Below are 22,528 nucleotides of genomic sequence, written 5' to 3' on the forward strand. Positions count from 1 at the left end.
TCGGAGGAGAAAAAGAAAAGAAGCTAAAATATTGATAAGCAATTATTGTCCACAGTAAACGGATCCAGCTCGTGATAAGAATAAATCAAACAAAGCTTTGAGCAGAGTGGGAGAGACCTACTTTGTCCTGCACAAGGCAGTTTGAAGTTCCCAGCACGGACAGCCGTTCTGCCTTGGGCTAGCCCCCCTTTCCTGCAAGCACAAAAGCTGCAAAAATCGAAGAGCATTTGCCAGCAAAACAGTTTCTTCTTTCCTTCTTGCCTGAAGGATAAGAAAACCTGATAAGACGTCAGATGGAAGATCCTCTAAACAGGTACGTAGCCAGGAATTCGGAGGCAGCTGATTTTTTGCTGCCCCCACCAGTAGGCTCCTCCCAGGAACGATTAAGCTCAGTTTCTGATGACTAATGAAACATATACAGTTTTACTGGAGAATGTTTGTAGATGGTTTGCCATCTTCTTCAGTCTGTATTATTTCTTTCAAATTCTCAGTCTAACTCAGTGGAGGGGTTCAAATTTTTTAGAACTTCTTCTGTAGATGTGGCATCTTTGTGGGAATGGCTTGCCGGCCATGTGACCGGGTGGGAGTGGCTTGCGGCCATGTGACTGAGTGGGAGTTGCTTAGTAGTCATGTGACTTGGTAGGCGTGGCCAACTTATAAAATGTGGTGAAACTTACTTAACAACGCTCTTGCTTAGCAACCAAAATGTTGGCTCAGAAACTCTGGCATTTGAAGCATGCAAGTCTTAAAGCTGTCAAGTTAACAAGAACCTTGCACCCCTAACCCTTTAGAAAAAAACCCCAGGGATGTTCAAACTTGACAGCTTTAAGACTTTAAGGTTTAAATAGGACCCTTAGAGGCAGGCGGGGTGATTGGTGAGCCCGCCAATCAGTGAGCGGTGGGCGGGAAAAGCGTGGTGCAGATGGGCGGGAGGAAGGAGCTGGAACCGGTTCTAAACAGCACGGTAGATTTGTGGAACCTCTTCTATAGAAGAGGTTAGAACTGGCAGGAACCTACCCCTGGTCTAGCCTAATGGAGACTATTCCCTGCTAATCTCATAGAAGTCCTGTGAAGGTTTAATTGTGTTTAGTGTCTGAGGCAAGACAGATGCTGCTATCTTATAAGACAAAAATAGATAGTATGATGAATATATACATTTAGAATGAGAACAGGTTTAGAACTAGGGAGATAATTCTCACTCAGCTTGAAGCCATTGGGAGCCATCTTGCATGATAACTTACTTTACAGGTGATGTCAAGATAAAATTGGAATTGGGGAGTAAGATGCTGGTTGCCTTAAACTCTTACAGGAAACACTGTATTATGTAAAACTAACAATGGAGACAATCAAGCATCAATGTATTCTTTGAGACTCCACTTTTTCTATCACCTAAGTGCAGGTTTTCAGGGAGATTTCTAAATATGTTGGCATTGTGCCTTGTATTTCTAGCTGGTATAATATGAATTTTGTATTTTATACTTTTGCTTTTACTTGTTTTTGTTTGATGTTTGCTGTCCAGAATTGCTTCCAGGGAGATGAATGTCTTATATACCCTTGATGAATAAATAAAGTATAAATAGTGAACCATGTTTTAACACTGACCAAACTTATATTGTGCAAATATAGCTTGTAGATCTGTAGCAACTAATTAATCTATATTGTGATGACCCAAGTACCAAGGACACCCAATTCATATATAAACCACACAACCTAATTAGTCAATAATCCAGCCATAGCGCCATACTATTGAATTTACCAGCAGATATTCACGCTAACCAGGTCAAAAGTTTCCATTTTAAGAGATGTAGCATCTCTACTCATTTAGGGCATTCTGCCCAATGTCCCATTAATATTACACCAGAAAAGCAGTAGGATGGATTTATTCGATCAGTGCTCTTTTCCCATTGCCATCCAGGCAGTGATGGACAAGACTCAATTCTACAGGCAATCGGAATTTTGAAAGTATATTTTATGACTAATATAATTACTCTTTTGCAACAGAGCACTTTGTAATTGCTTGCTAACTCTGCCTCCCCCCGCCACTTTAGAGAATTATATAGGAAGGCACTGACACTATTCCATTGTTGACTAAATGTACCAGGTTCATATGACTATCGAGAATAATGTGAACAGTTTGGATTAAAGCTGCCCCTTTTCTTCCCCTCACTGATTGCTTTATTAACAGGGTGTTATTAACCTGATTAAGACCTATTATACTCTATACCTGTACTGCCCTAAAAGTCATTTAACTTTTCTCATTAAGTTGAATGAAACTGATGTTTAATCAACTGAATCTACTTCTCACAAAGTACTCTTTTTTTAGTTTAGTCAATTCAGAACAGACCTAGATTGTTGAAATGTTAAGTATTCTTAAGAGCATGCTATATATATAAGCTAATAAAATGTACCCTATTCAAATAAGTATGTTACAGTTTGCTGGTGACAAAATGGTGACACAATAATTCCAGCTAACTTCCTCTTTTGATGTATGTCAGTAATATCTTATATATAATTTTCACAGCACAAACTAACCTGACCCCTTCAGATCCAATGTCCTATTATTCAAACTTTAGTACATAAAGTAACCTACTTACAAAAATGGTACCGATTTTGGCAGCTCTAGCATAAGTTCTATATTCTGTCTTTGACAAAACAAAGTTTTTACCAGGTAAAATAGTTTGCATTGGAATTTCCATCAAAAATTATTACCTGTGGTTTTCATTATTAATTAAACATTAAGCCATATAATACAGGAAAAAGGAAACAGACAAATGAAAAAGAACATCGGAATTCAGGATTGGAATTTATGATTTGTTAATGTTACATTCCAACATACAAACACAAATAACATAAGAATAAGAGCCAGAACCTAAAGGAATCATCCACCACTGTTTTTTATTCAAAATACAGAATATAAATCTCTCCCCAATAATAATTAATTTTGAATATTGGGAGTAATGTGTTTCATAGGTAATTCTCAACTTACGTCCACAACTGGGCCCAAAATTTATGTTGCTAAATGAGAAAGTTGTTAAGTGAGCTTGCCCCAGTTTTACAACTTTTCTTCCCACAGCTATTAAGTAAATCACTGCAGTGTTTAAATTAGTAACACAGCTGTTAAGTTAAATTTGGTTTCCCAATTTTTGCGAGGTAAAAGGCAATCACATGACTTTGGGACTCTTCAATATGTGAGTCAGTTGTCAAGCATCCAAATATTGCTTTGGCTCAGTCTACCCATTGCAAAGATGAAACATGATAGCAGTTTGAGGAGTGGCTATCAGGGTTCCAAGTAACACCCCCAACAAAAGAAGATTCTGAGGCCTGGCATTCCTTAAAGTTCCATTTTATTAGGCATGCAATATTGGCATCTGGGAAAACCCGAATCTGAAAGCTTCCAGGTTTTCTCCACCCAAAAGAAAGTCCAAGTCCCTGCCCTAGCACCCACATGTCTGTCACATGGTCCAATCAATGCACCATCCCAACTGGAGATGCTTCCCAGTCACACCCCTCTAGGTGCATGGCAGGTGGCCTTGACTCTTTGAGAAAGGAATGTTATTATGACTATATATCTCCTCACCTTCATACAATCCCCCATCCCAGTTTCCCACGGCACTAAATGTGGCAGGCCTGAAGATCCAATGCCCAAGATGGCTTCCAGGGCTGACAGTGGCTTCAAGATGGCCATGCGCACCCAGTTAGATCCACCCACCCAGTTGGACCCATCCACCTGGTCCCCCTAGGTCAACCATAGCCCTGATGTGGCCCTCAATGAAATTGAGTTTGACACCTCAGCCATAAGGTAACATTATCTTTTATGTGCACATAATTAATATTTCTGTAGGTAAAAGTTATTTAAGAATTAAGCCTGCTTCTGTTGAATAACTTGATCTGGACTACAGCCAAAATTTTATTAAAATGTTAATGTCATATATTAGTATAAAATACAATGTATGCAAAGTAAATGGCAGAAATTCTCTCATGGTCGAGATATAAAACAGATTTTCTTCTCCAACAAAGGTATCATATATAAAAAGATAATTTCATTTTGATTAATGACCAGCTTAAAGCAAGATATGTCAAAATGTAGCTGTCCAGATATAAAATGCTTAAGTACAAATAAAATAGGGCAGCATTATAACCTATTAACAGCAAGTCTGTGAACTAAAACATATACTTAAAATTAGATAAGAGAAAGATTAACCATAAACCATTATATGTGAACTATAAAACTATATTCTCCATTTATAGTGTAGTGAATTCATAGGAAAAGATAAATCATACTGTATAATCAAAGTTATCTATAATAATGAAATTAATCTGCAATTAATAATTTATTTATGCATCACTATCTTTATTCACATAGACCAGAAGTCAGTTTTTGGCAGCTATGGGGATTTTATTAAATCCCTTATACATTCCATTCGTTCCTATGTTGCTTGGTAAGTAAAGTCTGTCAACATTTCTGCACGGATGAATCATTGTCACTGTTTTCTAGTCTTCCTATCATGGACTTTCATTCTGCTTGTTCTCCATTCCACTCCACCATCTGTGGATCTAATGACTGGAATTTATCCAAGCGTTAATTGCCTTGATGATGTTTCTTCCACTGAGTTTAGATTTTAAAATTTTCTCCACTTCTTATAATGAATCACTTCTGCTTGACTATTGTGTGCTTGATGCTGTCAGGTTCATCTTCATTGAGATTCTTAATGTTATCTCTATGTGGCAACTTGATACCTTTAGTTTTCAGGATGTGTTTGTTTTGTTTTCGCCCTGTTGATGGTGAAGATGGTTGATTTGTCCAGTTCAAAATCTGTTGCAATATCTTGACTGCATATACCAAAAGTGTTGAGCACATCTGGGATATTGTGTGAAGTGGAGATGACGGGTGGGAAGGCTGCATACAGTGCATGTGTGCAAGAGATCCCATGAAGGTATGGGAAGTTATGAGTGGGGTGGTTGACTCAAGCATGCATGAAGGTGTACAAGAGGGTCAAGTAAAAGGTCACAGAGGAGCTGCATGAGTTGAACAAAACATATGGGTAGGGGAGGTTGGCAAGTGACTGGCATAGTCAGGGTATATGGTAATGTTAAAGACGTGTTATATGGATTAGGCAGGTATGCAATGGACAACGTAAATTGGAAGGGAAGAATGTGTAGGGGATGACATGGGCCAGAAAAATATGTTGAATTCCTTTCTCCCTGTTCTTCCCTTCTTCGTTCTCCCCTTCCCTTCCCTTTCCAGCAGCCCAGTAGTGGCAGGTGCTGGGTGGGGCAGAAACAAAGGATTGCAAGAATCCTTTGGCTGAGATATCAAGAAACATTGAAAATAAACATACATGCACATAGCAGTAGCACAGCAACAGCCAATAGGACGGAAGCAACCACAACTTTTCCAAATTTCATTTCCTTGGGAGTCAACAGTCCTTTATTTTGGATTCATTCAAAAAGTTAGCTCAGTTAGGTTCTTTGTTTTTAAAAAAACCTGTTGTCCTATTGCACTGTTTCATCCAAATTATGAGAGTTTTGGAAGTATATAGCTCTCATGGCTGTTTAATTTTTTGTTTGTGGAAAAATCTAGTTTTTATTTCACTTAACACACATGGCTTGTGGAAAGCCCAGTGCAATCTTCGATTGTTCTACTTTAAAGGGATGGGGCATCTGAAGAGTAGTGAGAAGTGATTGGGCAATGTAGTTGTTGCATGAGATTGTCCTATCAGCCAATTCATATATTGCTCTAGAAGTTAGGAAACATATGTATTTCAAACAAATATATAACTTGGCTCCGTGGAAGTGGACACGAGACAAATTTCTATTTTAAAAAATGGATTTAAGTGGTAGATAGGCTAAGCTGCTGCTTTGATCAAATCACATTCTTGGTAATAGAAAGTCCTTTTTAAACACTATCTTTCTACACTCAGCTGAACATTCCAGCAGTAGAAAGCACCATCCATTTGTAAAGCTGTGTTATGATGTATGTAAATAGCAGCTGTCACTGTGTAAAGTGCAGATGTCTGCAACAGGAAGCCCTTGTGTGCGCCACTAATGAGAGTTCAAGGTCTTTTAGAAGCCTACATGTTCAGTATATATGAAAGCTCCAGGTTGCCGACTGTACTTATAAGCAGCAACAATGCAATTTGACTTTACAGATATTTGGTTCCTCCCAGGAATATTGCTAATTCAGAATCTTTGGAAAAGGTTTACTGTTTCTCCGTTTCATGTTTTGGCTATCTCTTTATCTCCATCTATCCTGTTCACTTTTGATATTTCTTCTTCCATTCCTTCCATCAATCCTTCCATCATTCCTTTCCTTGCTGTAAATTGAGCTCAAATTTTATTTTATTAAGTCCCATAGATGGAGAGTATATCGTAAGAATAACATGCTAATGTAATTCATGTTCAGATACTTAATCCTTAAGTCAACTGTTGTATAATATGCATGGAAAATCACTGCTTTACATATTATTTATAATCCAAAATTATAAAATGTGGCATATTTCTGAAGAGTTTTATACAAATAAATCCATTTTATAACTGTCTTTTAATGTATCCTAATATGCATTATACTTCTGAAATGCACCTTTCAGAAACAGCAACCTTTTAGTTTTGAGTGCTTTATTCACTAACAGATACGGAATGCTGCAAGATAAACAAAATAACTTCCCAAATTAACTATTCTGCATTAACTTATTTGTGCAAGGTCAACATAGCTGTTTATTTGTCAAATGAGGCATGTGGTATGATCTAACAGGAACTCCATTCTTAATGTTCTGAGTAGAAATACAATACTTAAGGCAAAATTTACAGCAGTTCAATGTGCAGGGATTGAATGTTTTCAGATCTTATGCTTAGTAAACAATAGACATCGTGGTCAAAATGATCCTATATTTCCTTCTATTGTTTCCTTATTGTATATACTTAAGGAAGGATCGGGGGGGGGGGGGAAGCAGCAACTACAGTAATTGGAAATTGTAACTGTAGTAACTGGAAAACAAGAGGAATTATTGCGAGGAAAACAAAGCATGTCAGTGCCTTTAGGACAGTGTCTTTATCTTAATTAAATGACAATACATTTAATATTTTGCACAAGGCTATAATTTCTTTATACATTCCTTGATTCTGACAAAATGGCATCAGATGGATAATTGGATACTTTCTAAGAGTCTATAAAGAATAGAGAAACAAAGCTGTAATGCAGGATAAAAGATACATAACAAAATGAATACAGAATTTCTCCTATAATTGAAATGCTTTATTGTATTACAAAAGAATTAACAGGATAAAATGGGAAACTAAATTTCTAGATATGTCAAATAACTATGCCCTGAATCAATAACCAAGAAATGAGATGCAACATGCTGTTTACTGTTTACTGTTTACTGTTTATTAAATTTATAGGCCGCCCAATCCCGGGGGACTCCGGGCGGCTTACAGAAACAAAAAATATTTAAAAAGATTAAAAACAAATAAAACACAACAAATTTAAAAAGACACAACATGCACCCAGTCTAAGCTGAGCTGGACCTCAATCCAGAGGTCAACAGCCCCAGGCCTTCCGTAATAGCCAGGTTTTGATAGCTTTTCGGAAGGCCATAAGAGTGGGTAGGGTCTGGGTCTCTGGGGGTAGCTCATTCCATAGGGCCGGAGCTGAACTTCTGGTGCGATCTATATACTATTATAACTTTTGTTGTCTTTATTATTAACCAGGTAAAATGGTGCATCATTCATAGGACATTTTTGAACCAAAGTATCTCAAATGAGGTGTCTTACAGAATATGTCCAAAATTCAGGGCTGACAATTGATGAAAAAATTAAATTTGGGGAAATTGTGGTTGTTTGAGGTTACTACTTCAGTTACACCATGGTCATTTTGAACATTCTGTGACAGTTTCCCACTCAGCCCCACATTCCCTTAAACCTTTCCAGTTGCAAAAAAATGACTTATCCCAAGAAGCAATAACTTTAAGATGTGTGCAGAAAAGTCTGGATATTTTTATTGCTATATGTGGTTCTTCTCTGGCCCACAAACATGAACATGTATCTTATATCCAATCTTTGTCAGGAATTCAAGGCACGTACATAGTGCTAGGTCCTCCTACATTTTTCACAACCATTATATGAAATAGGGTGGACCAAAAGATGCCAAAAGTAAGCTCCTTTGGAGAGAAAGGAGGAACCATGTTGCGATGTTAGAACATGCGGTCTCGATACTCTGAGACTGCCATTGACACTTTTGCCACTGGGGGTGGTCCATTGAGACCTAAACTGTCCCATAGAGATGGTGATCAGGAAGACAAAGCCTTGCTGGTCTCAGGGATATTGCAAAATCCCTGATAGACCCAAGGGAAGTGTTTCAAGCCCGCGGTAAACAGGCAGCCCCTAGGCTGATGAAATCGGGGTGCTCTGGAAGGAAGAAAGGAAGTGAAAAGAGAAAGTGAGTCCATCTGGTGAGCTATTTTTTCTATTTTGCTAAAGACTGCCCAAAGAAATGTTTCTTTAAAGCCAAATTAGATCCTTAAACAAAAGAACTAAGTGGTGAAAATAATCCTAATGGGATCGCTGTGGAAAGTTTTTTTTTCCTTTGTCTTTGTAACTATTTTTTGTGGATTGAAATGCTCATAACATTCTTCATCTCTCCTCTTAAAGTGAATGGATTGATTTTTTTCTTCTGCTTCTTGTTGCTTTATCTTTTGACTTCTGGATTAAAACCTTTTTCATTTAAACAATTCTTCCTACTACTTGTTATTAAACCACACTAAAAGAAATCTAAAGAACTTTGTTTCCTACAGAAGGTGAAAATTGACTGCCACTCGAAGTTTTTGAAACAACGTATCTCTCTTCTTATTTGACTTCACTAACTTTGCAGCTGAAGAGTTTGCAACTTGTTTACAGAAACTGATAAGGAACCAAGGGCACGAACTGTTTTCACAGGTGCCTCTGAGAATTATTTTGGCAGGGAAAGAAAGAAAGAAAGAAAGAAAGGAAGGAAGGAAGGAAGGAAGGAAGGAAGGAAGGAAGGAAGGAAAACAGAACCCTTCCCCTTTGAAGAACATAAAAGAACTTGTGTTCAAGTCAATTTAAAATAAAAGTAAGAGAGGCCTGGAAGACTAGAGTAGCAGTCACTATTAGTTTATTTTTCTTTTTCTTTCTCTCTTCTGTTTTGGAAACATGGGTCAATACTTAGATGAGGAAACCTTAAAATTCCAAAATATCTTGGCCGGAATTCAAAATATATTGGAAGGATATGGGAGAATTGAGAAGAAGTTGGAAAGACTAGTCTTCCTCACAGCCAAAGATGATTGGGTTGGAGCCCCAACAATTAAAGGGGAGAATGAAGATATAGAAGATAAAGATAAGACAATAGATGAATTTATTAATGGAGCAAATGTGGGTGAAAATGGAAAGAAGAGAATATGGAAAAGGAAATTTAACGAATTGGAGCTCTACCAGGTTTCAGGACACAGAAGAAAAAAAATACTAATGATGATAGACATTAGAAGGGAAATTTTTTCAGAAGCAAGATTGACAACCAAAGACAAGTTAACTTTAGTAGCAACTGTTGGGCAAGGAGACTATCTGAGAGACCCTTCAAAGAACAAAGTGCGGAGAGAAGCCTATAAAAACCCTATAAAGGAGATAAAAAGAAGACTGACTCCACAATTGGCAAGAGAGATCTGTTTTGTGACTGGAAAGATACAGGTTGACAATGAAAGTTGGTAATAAAAAATAAGGTTTTTTATTATTGGTGATTAATAAGTAGGAATTTTGTAACTCCTAGATTGTTTTAGATTGTTATTAAATGTTTACTCGCTAACAATTAATTAACCATAAATAATAATAATGAAATGACAATGGATACAGCGTAATAATATATACATGTATTGACAATTTAGTAAGAGAAATTTGGATATAAATTGTAAATTGTGACTTGGAAAAAAGACCTATAAATTTTATTAACAAATTTTCCTTTAGATCTTGTTATAAAGGTGTAAGGTTTTTATTTGGGGGGGGGCTGATGAGAAGAGATGGGGCATAAATAGTAAATGATTTTTAGCCAACCACAATAATAACAAGGAAATGTTAATGGCCATTGTTTAACAATATATACATGCTATGGTATTGGCAAAAGTACTTGGATATAAATTTTAATCAGTGAGTTGGAAAAAAAGGAGGGGAAAGGCTTAGAAACTTTATTAATTGAATTTTACTTAAAAGATGCTATAAAGGTGTAATGTTATTGGAGGATTTTTTGAAATAGCTAATGAATGCCATTATGTGGTTGTGTCTTTAAGTATGAATGATTTGAGGTAAAAGCATGTTCAAATAATTGTAGTCAAATGAGAATTGTGGTACATTGATAGTAAGATATACAAAGATTTTTGACTTAAAGTGTATAATCTAATATGAACTATAAGTAATGACTGTGGAAGAAATGCACGAAAGTTATCTGTAACCAATCAAAACGCTTTCTACAAGATATAATGAAGGATGATTCTTTTTTTGTGTTTTTGTTCAATTAAAATAAAATTAAAATTAAAAAAAAAGTAAGCTCCTTTGGTTACAGATGGAATAGAAACTGGTTCTCTGTTGTCAGACAAATACATTAGCCACTGTACCTTAGTCCTGGCTATCCTGTTTTATTTTTCAACTGCTTCATACTGTGAAATGTAACATAGACTGGACCTTCATTCAGCCAGTGGAAATTAGGTAGACTGGTTCTGTTCTAGCTCTCAGGAAGTATTGTGATGCTATTTTTAAACTGTCTCTGACAGCTTCCTACAACTGAAGAAACCAGGAAGAAACCAGGAGGGATTCTAAAATGTTCTGAGGCAAGAACTACAAACTACAAAATTATGATAAATTATATTAGATTAAAATATCTTCAGAATAATCATGCCACATGGACAGATTCAGGGGACATCATGATCAAGAGATGATGTTGGGATGCAGCAAAGAGAAATAAGATAAAGAACCAAAAGTTGAAAAGGCTATATATCTTCATAAATCACAAGGAAAGGTACAGAATAAGGAGACAAGAAAAGGTGGAGGCGGAAAGGTAACTTTGATAATATATAGAAAACACTAATTACTACAAAAGTTCCTCAATATGACAATAGCCACCTTCAACACCAAGTCTTCAACAAACAAAAAGCAAGGCAAAATACATGACTTGTTCGACATAATATTTCTGCTGATGTTTGTTCCATGAATGCCATGGAAGTCCGCCCTCACTGTCATATGTTCCTATTTCCTGTAAAATCCAACAATTTGTGCTGTATGAAGGAAAAGGTGAAGATAGGCAAATTTCAACTCTACCTAATGAATTGCTCAATTTGTATAGCAATGGTGAACCCTATTACAAATGAGAGCAAGAAAAACATCAGATAATACAATCATCTCTTCCAAATTGGTGCCAAAAAAGTCCTTCCATTGAGGAATGGATGAAATCATTCTGTGATTATTCAAGGGCAAATCTATCATTTTATCAGACATTTAACGCCAAACCCAACGAGCAAGACAAATTTATTCAAATTTATTTCAATGGATCCTCAAGATCCTCAATTGAGAATAGTATATTCCATAAGGATGGAATTTAATGTGAGATGGAGGGACAGGGAGGGAGGCAAAACACCTTCATAGCAAACTGGTAGTAAACCGGTTAGGAACCCACCACTGCTAGGCACCTGAGGCACTTCAACAGCTGTAGCTTTGAGGATCAATCATAATTTATTTGGTTCAACACCATCTTATTTTCAAACAGTTGAATCATAATTCAAGAACTACCTATAGAAATAAAAAAAATATTTCATATTTGCTTTTAAAAATAATAAAAATTAATATGCATACATCTTAGCCCTTTTCTTTGAATCTAAATGTATTTTATCTATACTGTATATCTATACTGACTCTAAAATATACTTTATATGCAGAAAGATAATATACCTCTGCGATCAGAGATAATAATTAAGAAAACCATTATCTCTCTTCTTGAAAAGAAATATATTGCACAATAAGGGTAACCATCCTTTCCTCATCCTTCATGATGTTCAGAAAAGAGAATCATGTGGCTACCTTTTCACGCCATTCGCTTTCCGGGATTTAATTTACAATGTAATTAATGGATTTATTTTTTCCCCCTCCTGAGAATTGTAGCACTGAATGATCTTATTTTCACTTGACATAAAAAGACAGAAGACTTGTAAGACAGACAGGATGGGGAGCAGAGATACAAATCAGACTCTTCCACTAAGGCTTTGTTGGGACAGCAGGCTTCTAACTAGCTCGTTTGCTCCCTAATTGCTATCTTTACAGCACTGTAACTTAGCCATGCAGAAAACACAAAGAGATTGCAAAGTTTTTGCCTCTCGAGACAATAAGCAGACTAATCTGGCTTTATAGTGATGTTTCTTATTATGTACCTCCCTTGTCTTCATTAACTGCAATCGCTTGGCTTCCTGGTTCTTGTATTCTGCTTCTGTTTTTAGGTGGGCATTCATAAACGTACAGTTATTATTGTGACCCTTTCAAACCTCGGAAGAGTTTTCAGGAGATTGTAAGATTATACAATACAAATTCCCCCCATGTTTGAGGGGAAAACAACCTCCACCCTGTGGAATTTTTTACGCAGACTAATATAAAGCAAGTAAAGACCATCTTATTTAAATTCTAACATTTAGGGCTGAGAGGATAAAAAAGATTTTATTGCCCACTAAAATCACAAATCGGTCTAAACTTGAAGATACTTAGGTGGGAGTTGCAGTCTGAGTAGCCCACAGTTAAAAAGGCCATTACTTACTTCTGTTAATAGTGGAAAAAGCTTTGGGATAATGAAGGTTTAAGCCTGTAGTACTTAAGATTAGCATTAAAGTGGGGGAGCTCTCTTTCTTTCTGGAAATATCTGTATTTTAATATATCTATTAGTCTCTAGACTAAGCAGACACTAAAGGGAGGGTGTTTGGGTATATTTCTGAATGTGATTAAATATATTTTGTAGATCAGAAAAATGGTTTTGATTGGAAAAGTTTTTTTTTAATGTTGAGGAATTCATGTAAGGGGCGCACTTGAACTGAAGCCAGTAAAATTAGCTGTTATCTCAGAATACATAATTCAGTTAATAAATAAAAGAGAGTTTATGGTCATCTGAGAAGAAGGAATGGCAGGCGTCCAGCCACTGTGGCTGTATGCCCATCCCCAGGACTTACCCATTATAAATACTGTATTCTAATGAAGTGTAGAGGCATGCAGTTGCTTGCAGATTATGTCATTCTCACTTTTCACTTTGTATTAACATGATGTGAGGTGGTTTTGACTCAGTCTGGGCAATGAAAAAGACTAAAAGAACATGCCAATGTTAATGAAACACCACCTCCTGGAGTTTGTCACTAACAGATTATACAAGCTAAGACACTATCCGCAACAGCGTCTCTAAGTGCAAGAATCATATACTGAGAGATAATTTAATTTCAACCAGAAAAAGCTCATTGTGCTTTTGCTTATTTTCAGAATTATATGAACATTTCATTATTCACATTTTGTTATGGTTACTATGGCTTGCTTGCATATACTAAGATCAAACCAAACTATGCTGGATCATCTGTTAACATTAGACTTTGCTAAAGAGTTGAATTCATGCTCAAGGACCATTACAGAACATAGAAATCAAGCAATTTGAAAATATAGCATTTATTTCTCCCTTCAATTTGACACATTCTTGGTAATGGTGCAATTATTAGCAGTTATAAGTATCTTATTCCCTAGTTCAAAATTATATCTTTTTGTGCCTACCTCATTTCACTTCTGTTTCACATTGTTTTAACTTTCCCAGCATAGGAATGGAGAATAAGTGAGTCTTCTCAAATGTCAATATTCAACAAATGAAAATGTTATTTTTCAGTTTAAACCCTTATGTATGTAGATATTGTATGTTTTTGTTTGCTTTATTTATTTAATTTGGATGCTGACCTACACTACAATAAGCTATACTGTTTTATTCAAATAGTTGGCTAGCTATACTTAGTAACTTTGAAAGATTGCAAGCTAGGAAATATTTGTGTGTTTGGGTTTCTGGAATAGCATTACAAATATAATCCATATTTTATTTGGGAAGTAATAATTTTACCTATAAAATAAAAAAGGGTCGGATAATTTTAGTGACAAAATAAATTTAATTATTTATAAATAGTGCAAGGATCAAAATAATAATAGTGATAGATATGCAGACATGCTAAGTGAGCATGAGAATATATGAGAGTTTTCCATTTCTTTTAAAACTATGATAATTTCGACTTGTGTATGACTCTGTCTTCAAATGCAAGAAAACCAAAAATCAGCAGTGCAACTGGAAAAGAAACTTTTTCAAAAGAGTGGAGTTCTGTAGTTTCATGTTATTCTATACTAGAAAAATAAGGTGATATTGCTGAATAAGTAATAAGATGGATTCTTGAAAGTAATTCCTGGAGTACCTGTTTCTTGATCAAGCCCTGTTTAATGAGGTGGCACTTCATGGATGCAGAGACTTATAGCGGCCTTCTAGATAATCTGACATTTCTTAGTCTGGACAAACTACTAAACAAGAGATAATTTGCATATTTTAAACCTGTTATATTCTTAACATAAATAATAGTTTATGCAAAGTTCTTCTAAATCAGTATTGTAGGAAGAGTGCCTCTATTGGTTTAGACAATAATTCACAGCCCTCCTAGAAAAAAATATTAATGAGATTGGAAATGTCCAAGATAAAATGTCCATGATTTTTTAATGCATGCAAAGCGTGTAGAATGTAAATGAAATCTGAAACTTTAGCATTGATTAAGAAAAAAAGACTTTGCTTAGAGAGTTAGGCAAAGTCATAAAGGGAATATACTTTGATGCACTAAGACCAAAGCAAACTACCTTTTTCATATATACTGTTTCAATATTGACTTTTAGTTTTCAGGTGGAATATCTTTTCTCTTCCCAGAAAAGAATAATGAAACTTTAATATGAAAAATTGTAAGCAATTACTGTTCTTTTACAGCTTGCCGACCAGGTTTTTATAAAGCCTTTGCTGGTAATATTAAATGCGCCAAATGTCCACCTCATAGTTCAACAAATGTGGAAGGTTCTACAAATTGCAAGTGTGAGAAGAACTACTTTCGATCTGAAGGAGATGTTCCATCAATGGCTTGCACAAGTGAGTAACCTCATTATGATGACACTGAAACCTGTCCTTACATGTGGTTGGTCATCTAGCCATGCATTTTAGAGTATTTCCATGTCATTAGTGTTTCCAGACTAATCGTGATTAGATATTGTTTTGATTGTTGGTTTGGGAAAAGGGCTGAAGAATAATTTTTAAACACAAAAATGCAAACTCCTGGAAGACGAAATTTGCATTCTACTATGAAGAGAGAAAGAGAGATGGAAAGAGAAACTAACTCTGGATTCTGGAGGTGGGATGAAACAAAAGTTCATACCAATTGAAAACCAAGCAGGTATTCAGATAAACAAGTTAAAAGAAAGACAACAGACTCGTGCCAATTTGCAATAAGCAGAAGCATGGGTAGAAGCAAGTAAATTCAGAGCCTCAAAAGAGTAGTGTAGGGTCAGTTAGGCCCAGAGATAATTTATCTGTGATATAAACAATAATATGGACATGCCTTTAGTCTGTATTTCTACTTTATTTTTTATAGTTAAAAATTTTTTAAAAGGCACAATTGTATTGTAACACTGTACATTGTGTTTGTGTGGTATACCACCACTCTTATCATTACTACTTTTATTGCATTATCATGCATAGTAGCATAATGTTATATTAGAATTACTTCCAATTTTTATAAATTGTTAACTATCCCTATTTCTGAGTGTGACAAGTCTCATTCACTTATTGTGGAAATTCAGATATACAGTTGTCTGTTGTGGAAGACTAACATTGAGCCTAGGGGTGTGTATTAAAAACCTGAGTACCTAGACTTAAGGTCTGCTTTTTATTAAAACTGTACAAAGCTTTGATGGATTATTGAATTCACATGATTTGACTGATTCCACCATTGAATCAAATTATTGAAAAAAGCAACTTCTTTTATTCCTGAATTGAAGCAACAATGCTGTATCCATTTTATTGGTCCGCTCCTTCCCATGGTCTACAAGCACACAAGAAGCTTGTTGGTAGTTACTTAACCCATAATGACAGCTCGTAAAACAGGATTCACCCTCATCCCAACTTTGATACTTCACAGCCCTGAATATGTGGCTCAGTTGCTATGGCACATTGCATCAGCTGGATAATGAAAGCACAGCATTAAGGCACACTTTTACTGGTTTGGTTAATTTTTTAATAAAGTGCTTTATATAGCTGTACCTAATGTTTTTATTGTCTTTCATCATGCTGAATTTATTCATAGCAATAGCCTGAATATTAGTTAATTTAGAAAGAGGGATTAAAGCTAGACATTAGAATATATATGTGTTACAAAATTGGTTGATATCTCTTAAAATATGTAAGAGAATATATAATATATAATTTTTCTTTAGGATAGGACAGTGGAACGATGGGCTTTTTATAACTTGTGGGCTTTAATTCTCAGAATTCCTGAGCCAACCATACTGGCTCATGAATTCTGGGTGTTGAAGTCTACAAGTCATAAAGGGGCCACAGTTCCACTCCTCTGCTTAAGAGATATAAAAGAGAATCAGTGACGTGCGGTGAGGTTTATGGCTGGTGAGGCAGCATTTTTTTTAGACTTGTGGACTTCAACTCCCAGAATTCCCCAGCCAGGCATGCTCAGTTCCGATTTAAAGCGACAGCATTTGTTTTTCTAAACTTATTTGCTAAATAAGTTTCTTTCTTTCTTTTTCTTTTTCTTCTCCCTTCCCCTTCTTCCTCCCTGTCTCCCTCCCTCCCCCTCTCTCAAACACAGACACAGACACAGACACAGACACAGACACACACACACACACACACACACACACAGAAAGTTGCACCAGGATTCAGAAAATTTATGTTTTCCTCTTCAGCCCATGATAGCAATACCACTAGCAGCATTTTGGCTAGCAGGTGGAAGTGGAAGTGGAAATTCATTCTACTGAAAACATTGTTTTTGCTTATGATTGGATAATTAAAATTTCAGAAGACCCAAAAGCATAGTATTAGAGTGTTACATAGTGCATAAACTAAATAACTCTCTCAATATGCTCCCTCCCCCCTCTCTCAAACACACACACAGACACACACAGTTGCACCAGGAAGATGAAGTTTGAATTCCTCCCCCTCCCTCCGACCCATACATACACATACCTTTTCCAGCTGTTTCAGAGAAGATTTCAACTCTGCTCTTGCCTGTCATCATGAAAAGAAAAAAAAATGTAAAAGGAAAAAGGCAAGAGCTGAGGTAGGCTGAGCTAGTTGCTGCCAGAGTCACCATGTGGATGACTCTGCTTAACTGTTTAAAAATGCCTCTAAAATAATGCCCTCTACAGGAGGCAGGAGAATGAGGTGCCTCATCTACATCAGGAATTTTTTGGCTTTTAACCCTTGCTTAGCTCTGCTCGAGTGACCATAAAGTCAGACTACATGAGGCACCTCGTTCTCCTGCCACCTCCTGTAGAGGGCACTTTTTAGAGGCTTTTTTAAACAGTTAAGCCCTAAGCAGAGTCATCCATGGTGACTCTGGCAGCAACCAGCTCAGCCTTTTTCCTTTTACATTTTTTTTTTTCTTTTCATGATGACAGTGGTGAAGCTCTGCCTCCCCTGCCTCCCCTGACTGTACGTTCCTGAAAGAGATCATAAAACCATATGTCAGTGATAATTGTTAAATGTGTGCCTGAATGACTATTTCTTGAACAGAGTTCAAACAGGATAAATGATACTTATTTTCATTCTCTGCCCATATAGGACCCCCTTCTGCTCCCAGAAATGTTATTTCTAATATCAATGAAACCTCAGTTATCCTAGATTGGAGCTGGCCTTTGGACACAGGGGGCAGAAAGGATGTCACTTTCAACATTGTATGCAAGAAATGTGGAGGAACCAGCAAGATCTGTGAACCATGTAGCAATATAGTAAGATTTCTTCCTCGTCAGATGGGACTCTCCAATACGACTGTGACTGTAGTGGATCTCTTGGCTCATACAAATTACACTTTTGAGATAGATGCTGTTAATGGAGTATCTGGTTTAAGTACCATCCCAAGACAATTTGCTGCAGTAAGCATTACAACCAATCAAGCAGGTGAGTACAGAAATGGTTATTTTGCTGTCACAAAAGAATGAAAGTGTCCTTCAACCCTGTGCCTATCATCTTCTTTTACTCAACCTTCAATGCACCTTTTTTTTAAAAAATCAAGCAAATAGAATGGTAGTTATATGGAAGGCAGGAATCTTATTATAGATGAATATCAGCAGAATGTGAGTCAGCAATGATGTTGTTACAAAAAAAGCAAACCTAATTTCCATCTCCATCAATATAAGCATGGTTTCTAAATCATGGGAAGTAGTTTTCTACTTCATTACTTCCTTGGCATCTCAAATATGTGCCAAATTCTGACTTGATCTGGAGGATCATGATAAACTTGAACAGATAGGAAGAATAGTAAGAAGAATGGCTAATATGCTGTAAACTAAGTTTTAGGAAAGCTGATCAAGAGATAAATTTAGCATTTGTAAGAGAAAAAAATAACAGTGGAATGAAACTTGTGTTTGCTACTATTTATCACTATTTCTTCAGGAGTGTCTGTTAATAATTACATCTTTGAGTTGTTATTTTATAGTTAATCAATATTATTTCATATTTCATCAATGAGAGTATTATTTTAACTGACTAATTTTTTTAGTTATCTTAATTCCCCTTTCCCCTCCCCTCCGAAGCATTAAGATCTTCAATCTTTGCTTAGCTTCATTATCAGTGTAAAGCCTCAGGCTTGGGAGAAAGACTTGATCTATGATATATTTTATCTTAAGTAACAGATTTGTATTCATAGCCAAATCATCTAGAATTTTTTAATTTAGGAACACAAAATATATATATTTTATTTTGTCCACTTATTTGCATTGTCCATTGCACAGTAGTAATTAGATGAATTGAATACAGTTTCATTTCTCAATCTCAAACCATTTCATTGCTTCTTATTGTGTTTCAAATGATTAGAATAACACGTGATTCAGGGTAAATAGACTTTGCTTTAAACTGCACAGTTAAAGGACAGCATTAATATAATTAATAAAGCAAAAATAGCTATAATTAATAAAGCAAAAATAGCTATGATTAATAAAGCAAAAACCATCCTTCCGAAATTCCATTGCCTTTCCAGTGGTGATATTCAGTCAGCTTGGACCGGTGTAAGCAAACCGGCAGTGGCAACTTGTGGGTGGGCCTGCCCACCCGCCCAGGCTCTATGCTGTTCTACTTAGCTGCATTTTCTAAGCCATGTGCATGTGTGCAAGCCACGCATGCGAGGAAAGCGCATGCACAGAAGGTGCATGTGCTCACAAAGCACGTGTGCACGCACACTCTCAGTTTTGGTGCGCGGCGAATCAGTAGTATAATTATGTAAAACTCACCTCTGTGCCTTTCCCATTATCCATTGGTATTATCAATGCAGCATTTATTTCTGTCTTTTCTGAGTTCAGCTTGTGTGTCTGCAAATTCTAATTCTAAGTACTGTTTTATATGAGATAAGTGCAATTATTTGGTAGTTTGAACATACTTTAGCACTGCAATTTATGTTACAGGATTATAAACTAATCTTTTCCAGTTCTTTGGCACTGCTTATAGCATTTTAACTGCATTATCTTGCAAGCTTTTAAAGAATACATCTGGTATTTAATCAACTCATGCAGCTTTGTTGTTAGCAATATGTTCTAAAGCTTATAAAATTTCATTTTCTATTATGCCTGTCTATAGTTTAATGATCAAACCATTATATTTGGCAATTTATTCCTTTGTTTTCTTGGATAGGGTGATGTTAAAAATACAATTTTACATATTTATATGATCTCCATTTTTGCACAAAATGTTCTTGATATTTATATTTGACTTCAATACCCTCATTTTCTGTACACTGCTTATGTACATATCATTTTTCCTTCCATTTTACTTGACCCTGTGTTAGGTTTTCAATTTTCTGTTGCGTCCAGCATTCTATATTTCCAGAACGTATTTTCTCCAGCTATTTTCAATTTTTGAACAGAGACTCATTTATATTTATTAATTTTCTTTTTTCCATTTCCAGATATTTTTGTTTGATTCTTCATTAATGATATCATAAATTTATTTTTAGAATTCTTCAGGTACTCGGTCAGAGATAATCCATTAAATTATTTCAAAATAATATGAAATATTGTTCATGCTGTAAGTTGTTGGTTTACTTTTTTGGCTTTTGTTTAAATGATAATTTTGCGAAGAACTTTTGATCTCTGTCACATTCAGCACTTGATCTTGTTTTTGTTGGCTGAATGGCATTTGTTTTTCTTTGTTTACACAAAGTGTAGTCAATTTTGATTTTTTTCATCCAGCAGTATCCATAAGGAAAGTCATCTTTAAATTTGTTTGAAGAAGATATTCAACAAGGTATTTAAACTTCTTGGCAGAATGCCATTAGTTTCTCTTCTACTTCATTTTATTCACCAAGATCAAATTTCCCCATTATTCTAGATTTTGTTGTGCTTCCAAATTTAATATTCTGTTTTCCTATAATTAATGACAATTTTAAAAGTGTGGATAAGCTGTTACAAATCACCATAAAATTGTTCAGCTGTAGCTTCTTCTGTCTCTACTGTTACAGCATAGACTTGAATTACCACAATATTTATTGGCTTGAATCGAACAAAGTAGAGTATTTCATTTGGGGGATATAGTGAAACATCGGCTTTGACACCAGGTTTGTTAATAATTATGGCAGTTTCATTTCTTCTGTGATTTTCTACTGTACAATAGAAGATCTGATGTTTCTTTGATGTGAAATGAAGTTTCAGTTCATTTCAGTTCACTGACTCTCAGAATGTCAACATTCAGTCTTGACATGTCTGCTCTAACATTGTTAAATTTGTCTTGGTTTCTGGTTCTGACATTCCCTGTAACTGTAGGATTAATAGATATTCAGCATTGTACTTTCCTTTTGCTCTATCCGCAACAGCTGGGTTTCATTTTGGCTTTAAAATGGCCACATAATAAGGACTAGTGTCATTTCTTCTTGTTTTTGTTCTTTCTAATAAACCATTGGATTTTTCCAGAGTGACAGCTTAACCAATCCATTTCCAATGGATTGAAGTGATTTAATCTGATATTTTGTCTATGACATCATGAGTGATTCTTCTGGAAGTGTAAAGTATTTCATCATGGGAGATACAAACTTTTTTATTGTTCAATTTTACATTTCACAATGTGGAGGACAATTTCTAATACTTTTCAAGTATCTGAAGAGATTTGACACAGAAGAACAAATAAAAGGCCATGCTGTTTTCTGTCATCCTTTACAGCTGATCTTACTACTCAATGTATTACTTCCTATGACAAAAGATGTAAGTCAGATGTTGACTAAATTTGTCTTACATATTTTTAGGGCAAAGACGTAGTAAGGACCATGACTTTGGTTAATTTAAATTTAGAATGCATAACATTAACTGAATACAGGGAATATGAACAATCCCATATATTTAGCAATGTGTATATTCATGATAAAATTATTCTTCTGGAGAAGCTTGTGCATCATTGTCGCATGGTACTTTTTACTATCCACTTTTTAGATTGATTTAGTTTCTTCACACTTAAAGGAAGGACTACTAAAATCAATAGGAGAGAATTTTCAGTTGTTAGGTGATATTATAACCAGCAAGGATTAATAATGGATGGACCCTGTTAGGTTCCAGACGGAGCTTGGGGTCATTCCAGATGCTCTCGCCCACAGTTCGGCGGAGACTATTGCTGCGGCCTGGCACTCGGCGGCATCAGAGTCTCTAGACCGAATTGCGCCACTACGGCCCCTCCGGGTCAGCGGCTCGCGGAGACCCCCTTGGTTCACCGAGGAGCTCCGCGAGATAAAGCGCCGGAGGAGACGCCTAGAGCACCGGTGGAGATCCGATAGGTCCGTATCGAACCGAGCACTGTTGACAGCTTGCACCAAGGAGTATATTTGGGCATTGAGAACCGCCAAAAGATCACACATTGCCTCCTTGGTAGCGTCCGCCGAGTCTCGCCCAGCCGCCCTGTTCAGGATAACCCGCTCCCTCCTAAATAGGAGGGAGACGGGGAACCCCCTGCAGGGTAAGGCTGAGGAATATAGTCAGTTCTTGGCGGACAAAATTGCTCGGTTTCGATCGGAACTGGACTCCACCCCTGCAGATCCAGCCGGGACACAGGGGAATAACTTGGTAGACCATCTCTGGGTCGAGTTTCAGGATGTTGCCTCCGGGGATGTGGACAAGGCTATGCGAGCTGTGAGTTCCTCCACCTGCATACTGGACCCGTGTCCCTCTTGGCTGACTGCCAACAGCAGAGAGGTGACACGAGGCTGGATCCAGGCGGTTGTTACCGCCTCTCTTCGGGAGGGACACC

General features: G+C 36.4%; 1 protein-coding gene across 1 annotated transcript in view; it reads left to right on the plus strand.

The window, feature by feature from the left end:
* Positions 1–22,528, plus strand: part of EPHA3 (EPH receptor A3) — a 208,305-nt gene that overhangs the window by 131,882 nt on the left and 53,895 nt on the right. The window contains exons 4-5 of the mRNA XM_014070746.2: positions 15,017–15,172; positions 17,873–18,208. Coding sequence (XP_013926221.2) covers positions 15,017–15,172; positions 17,873–18,208 — 492 coding nt within the window. The remainder of the gene's footprint in view (positions 1–15,016; positions 15,173–17,872; positions 18,209–22,528) is intronic.

The sequence above is a fragment of the Thamnophis sirtalis genome, unplaced genomic scaffold (genome assembly GCF_051295495.1).
Source record: "Thamnophis sirtalis isolate CommonGarterSnake01/CBP01778 unplaced genomic scaffold, rThaSir2_p1.2 scaffold_8, whole genome shotgun sequence".
In the NCBI taxonomy this organism is placed as follows: Eukaryota; Metazoa; Chordata; class Lepidosauria; order Squamata; family Natricidae; genus Thamnophis; species Thamnophis sirtalis.